The sequence below is a fragment of the Mesocricetus auratus genome, unplaced genomic scaffold (assembly GCF_017639785.1).
Source record: "Mesocricetus auratus isolate SY011 unplaced genomic scaffold, BCM_Maur_2.0 Super-Scaffold_100010, whole genome shotgun sequence".
Classification (NCBI taxonomy): Eukaryota; Metazoa; Chordata; class Mammalia; order Rodentia; family Cricetidae; genus Mesocricetus; species Mesocricetus auratus.
The window spans coordinates 63,730,513-63,735,904 of record NW_024429194.1 but is presented as its reverse complement, the minus strand read 5'-3'; the positions used below and the strand labels follow the sequence as shown (position 1 = coordinate 63,735,904).

The window sequence follows — 5,392 nt, the reverse complement described above, 5'->3', positions numbered from 1 at the left end:
ACTAGGAAGGGCATGACACACAGTAGGTGTCCAGCAAATACTGGTTAAATTGTAAGTGCTCTTGGGCTGGCCGTGTACTCAGCTAGCAGAGTACTGATGTTGAATATTAGGCTTGGGTTTGGTCCTCTGCACCCGATAGACTTGGGTGTGATATCTCATGCCTGTGATCCCAGCACTTGAAAAGTAGAGACAGGAGGATCAGGAGCTGAAGGCCATCCTTGACTACATAGAAAGTTCAAGACCAGCCTGAGCTACATGAGACCCTGTCTGCACACTCGAGCCACCAGGGACTGAGTAGGGAAATGTATTCCTGTGTGTTTGCGAACATGTATTTCCACATTTGTCAATATATATTTTCATAGTTCCCTTTGGACATGTGTTTAGCAGTGGACAGAGTCACAGCACTAACTGGGAACCAGTGCCTTGGGACCAGAGTGTGAAAACTAAGAGACCTACACATCATATTTCTCTTCCTCTCTTTTATTTATTTATTAATTATTAACTTATTAATTATTATTTACTTTTTAATCACACTGGTGTTTGCCTTCGTGTCTGCATGAGGGTGTCAGGTACCCTGAAACTGGAGGTACAGAGAATTGTGAACTGCCATGTGGGTGCTGGGAATTGAACCCGGGTCCTCTTACAAGAGCAACCAGTGTTCTTAAACGCTGAACCATATCTCTAGCCCCTCTCTTCCTCTTCTTGAGCTCCCAGCTTTTCTTCCCCAGTACTCCTGGGGCTCCAGAACTCTCCTTCTATTTAAATTAAGCTAAGGACACTCTACAAAAATCTTTGCCCTAGCAGACACCTCTTCTGTCTGTGAGACCCATACTAAAAAACGCCATTTCCTTCCCTAAAAGCAAAACCTCAAGGGCTAACACCACCTTTTATCCTTCGTGCCCCGGATTAGTCACCCCCTTCCTCGAGCGGTGAGGGTGGCAGGCAGTCCTGAGAGGATGTACGAAAACCAAAAAAGGGTGCGCCGACCAGGTAGGTCTCAGGAATCGCGCGCGCTCTTGGCCCCGCGGCTCCGGTGGCGGGGGCGGGGCCTGCAAGGGAGGTCCCCACCCCCTCCCTCAGCCATATAAGGGCTGCCACCTTCCAAGACCGTCGGAACTCCTGTCCTGGTGTCTAGCTTCGCTCTCATTTCCAGACAACATGAGCTTCACCACCCACTCCACCACCTTTTCCACCAACTACCGGTCCCTGGGCTCGGTGCGGACGCCCAGCCAGCGGGTCCGGCCTGCCAGCAGCGCGGCCAGCGTCTATGCAGGTGCTGGGGGCTCCGGTTCCCGGATCTCTGTGTCCCGCTCCACAAACGTCTGGGGTGGCTCGGTGGGGTCTGCAGGCCTGGTTGGAATGGGTGGCATCCAGACCGAGAAGGAGACCATGCAGGACCTGAACGACCGCCTGGCCAGCTACCTGGACAGGGTGAAGAGCCTGGAGACTGAAAACAGGAGATTGGAGAGCAAAATCCGGGAACATCTAGAGAAGAAGGGGTCCCAGGGCGTCAAAGACTGGGGCCACTATTTCAAGACCATCGAGGACCTGAGGGCTCAGGTAAGGGGCATGAAGGGAGGAGCCTTCGCTCCCAACCATTCTGGTCATCCTGTGTGTTCCCCTCCCCCCCAAAAAACTTGAATAGGGTGTGGATGGTTGACTAATTCCACCCTTTCCAAATTTTTCCCAATTCCCCATTCTGTTGGGAATACTTTGGATTCCCACCCACAACCTAGGAATTCCAAGTGTGCGCCTACACCCTAGAGTTGGCTTCCCCCAAGGGATGTAGTGGGAAGGGAACAGGATTAAGAGCCTCGGAAAAAAAAAAAAAGATGGGGCCATAATGTGGACCCAGACACTCACTTCTTTTTCAGTGGGGACAGTTACAGGGTTAAGCGGATGTCGCTAAGGCTGAGTCATCCAGAAGTAAACAGGAGCCTACCTGTGGGAGGGGCCAACCAAGGGGGTGGGGGGCCAGAACAAGGGGTTAGCTAGCAGGTGCACCGGGTGAAATTGCCAGGAGAGGAGCTGCTCGTTTGTAGGCAGGCCAGATAGAGCAGGCCCAGGCAGAGGGGCAAGGTGCCAGGATCTAAGAGTCCAGGAAGGGAGAGGAGCACAGGTGGAAAGGGAAGATGGGAGCGCTAGCCTCTGGCAGTTCCGGGGGACTGGAATGCGTTTACTGGAACAGAAGACACGTACCCGTCCACACATCATTTGACTGTCACAGCGACCCTCTGCTTTAATCCACCCAGATCTTTGCAAATTCCGTGGACAACGCTCGCATCGTGTTGCAGATCGACAATGCTCGACTCGCTGCCGATGACTTCAGGGTCAAGTAAGTCTGGGGCTACAGCTAGAGCTAAGAGAGGTCTACTCCAGGGGCGGTGTTAGGGTGGGATTTCCTTTCCGAGGCTCATTCAGGTTAGGGTCCTTTGAGTGGTCATTAACAGTTTAAGCATTACTGCTCCTCGCAGCCAAGAACAGTCAGTGCTGAGGGAATGCTGCCTGACTCAGGTGGCTGGTTTGTCATGGGCGTGAGGCTAGGCTGGGGAGGTGACTCTGGTCAGATGGGACCCTGCTGATCACTTCCACTCCTTCAGGTACGAGACAGAACTGGCCATGCGCCAGTCTGTGGAGAGTGACATCCACGGACTCCGAAAGGTGGTGGACGACACCAACATCACAAGGCTGCAGCTCGAGACAGAGATCGAAGCCCTCAAGGAGGAACTGCTATTCATGAAGAAGAATCATGAGGAGGCAAGTGGGGCCTGGGAGCCAAGACTTAGATGGGCCAGGCTGCCCTCAAAACCAGCCTTTCATGGAAATTTAGAGCCGCCAGCCTGGGCTGTCAGCCTGTTTTGATTAAAAGCAAAAGAGCAAACCCAGTGGGTCACGCAGGTTCTAGGGTTCACCTAAGTTTGCTCACATTATCTTGACCTCACAATAGTATACAGTCTGGCTTGCAGCCCTACCACTGGAAAGCTGAGGCAGGAGGATTGAGTTCAATGCCAGCCTGTGTGAATGAAGGGAGATGGAGACAAAGGTAGACATTGCCAGTCTTAGGAGCTGGGGCTGATGGCAGAGTTGGTAGGGCTTCTGGAAGAAGTTTAAGGTAAGGTTATGTGGGAGGAGGAGTGGGGTAAGATGAAGAGAGGAAATTACCTGTGAGGGACAGGTTTAGGCAGTGAAGGACTGGCATTCCTACCCATCTGGAGCAGAAGCCCAGATCTAGCTTTGCCAAGTGCAAGTTCAGGGTTTCCTCCGCTCTCTTCTCTCCTTATGCTCATCATTGCCTTCTAGAAAAGGCCATTGGTGGTGACTGATTGGGTTGAGACTCTGACCTTCAGTGCCCCCTCTTAGGTGCCCCCTCCCCTTGTTTCTGCCTTCTTCAGGAAGTCAAAGGACTAGAAGCCCAGATTGCCAGCTCTGGGTTGACTGTGGAAGTAGATGCCCCCAAATCTCAGGACCTCAGCAAGATCATGGCTGACATCCGGGCCCAGTATGAGGAGCTGGCTCAGAAGAACCGTGAGGAACTGGACAAGTACTGGTCCCAGCAGGTATGCGAGAGGAAAGGCTGGTTGCCAGGGTGTGAGGAGGAAGTTGCCAAGGAAGGCAGGTCTTGACTGACCCTCCCCACGCTACAGATTGAGGAGAGCACCACGGTAGTCACCACCCAGTCTGCTGAAATCCGAGATGCCGAGGCCACACTCACGGACCTGAGGCGCACTTTCCAGGCCTTGGAGATTGACTTGGATGCCATGAAAAATCAGGTGAGAGTTCCCCAGTCACCTGCTGCAGTTCCTCTGGACCCAGACCTCTAATACTTGGCCTCAGCCCCGGCTGTCTGTCCCTAATGTTCCTCCCAACATAATCAAGAGATTCCCTAAGTTGACTCACTTCTCTCTCTATTTCCCATTAATTACTCCTACACTGGATCCTAGTACTTAACAGACAGGTAGTCCTCAAAACCCTGTCAGAGGATGAAGGGCGGAACAGGCTAGGACTCAGCCTCCCATCTTTCTATGCCATGCAGAAAATCGGCTTGGAGAACAGCCTCAGGGATGTGGAGGCCAGATACGGCGCGCAGATGGAGCAACTCAATGGGGTCCTTCTGCACCTGGAGTCAGAGCTGGCACAAACCCGGGCAGAGGGGCAACGCCAGAACCAGGAATATGAAGCCCTGCTGAACATCAAGGTTAAGCTTGAGGCCGAGATTGCCACCTACCGCCGCTTGCTGGAAGACGGCGAAGACTTCAGGTGAGTGATAGTCTCCTAGCCACACAGGTGAGGGTCTTTCTCCACTTTTGGAACTCTGGGAATCGCCAAAGTTCTGTTTGGTGGTAACCCCTGAGCAGTGGCTTCAAGATAGTGAGTTATAGGTTCTGTCCCATGAGAAAAGAATGACTAAGTAGTTCCCTTAGCTGTCCTTGGGAGAGTTTGGAGGAAAAGATAGGGGTCGGGGAAAGTTTTTCTGAATTTCCGGTCTCCTTTCTACTCTGTGGGGCTGTTTCTAACTAACGCACGGTCATCTGTTACAGTCTCAGCGATGCCCTGGACTCCAGTAACTCCATGCAAACTGTCCAGAGGACAACCACCCGCAAGGTCGTGGATGGCAAAGTGGTGTCTGAGACCAACGACACCAGAGTTCTGAGACACTGAGGCAGAGAAGGAGGCTACTCTGTGGACTAAGGAACCAATAAAAGTTGAGAGGTCACTGGACATCACTGTGTGTCTTCCTTGGCAGTCTTCCTGCTTGCACATGTTCATTGAGTCTACAGTCCCATCTCAGTTAGACAGAAGTCTCTTGACCCTAGGGCTTTCACATGGATTGGGCAGCAGGCAAGGAAGAGTCTGGATTCTTAAAATATCTAAATGTAGGAGATATGACTGTCCTAGGTAAGGGTGAAAGTATAATAAAACTGGGGAATCTCCCGCGCAAGAGACACGGTGAAGAAGTCAGGCATGGTGGTGTGCACATACGATCATTAGTTAGGTTCAAGGCCAGTCTGGGCTATATAACAAGTTCTAGGGCAGCCTACACCGCACGTCAATGTGCTGCTAAAAACCAAAAACAACAGCTAGGTGTTTGTGGTGCACTTCTAAATTCCCAAGCTTTGTAGTGGCATGAAGATCATCTGCTACACAGCAAATTTGAAGCCAGCCTTGGCTATTTGAGACCTTGTCTCAAAAGGAGGCTTAGGGAGGAACTTGGTAGACCCAAGCATGGTGGCGTAGGCCTATAATCCCAGCACCTGCAAAGCAGAGGCAGGAGCCAGCCTGGATTATACCCACCCTCTCTGGAAAGCAAAAACAAAAAACATACGCTCATAAGACCCCAGCAGAGTCCAGAGAAAACACAGCCCCCCCTCCATTCTGCCTCTTTCCTTTGCCC

At 51.9% G+C, this 5,392-nt stretch overlaps 1 protein-coding gene across 1 annotated transcript; it reads left to right on the top strand.

Moving 5' to 3' along the window:
* Positions 1-1,097: 1,097 nt before the first annotated feature.
* On the top strand, positions 1,098-4,719 carry Krt18 (keratin 18). Its single transcript, XM_005067290.4, has 7 exons — positions 1,098-1,560; positions 2,253-2,335; positions 2,601-2,757; positions 3,393-3,557; positions 3,645-3,770; positions 4,034-4,257; positions 4,539-4,719. Exons 1-7 carry the CDS (start codon positions 1,159-1,161, stop codon positions 4,657-4,659), a joined length of 1,278 nt encoding a protein of 425 aa, XP_005067347.1. The 5' UTR covers positions 1,098-1,158; the 3' UTR covers positions 4,660-4,719.
* The last annotated feature ends 673 nt before the right edge of the window (positions 4,720-5,392 follow it).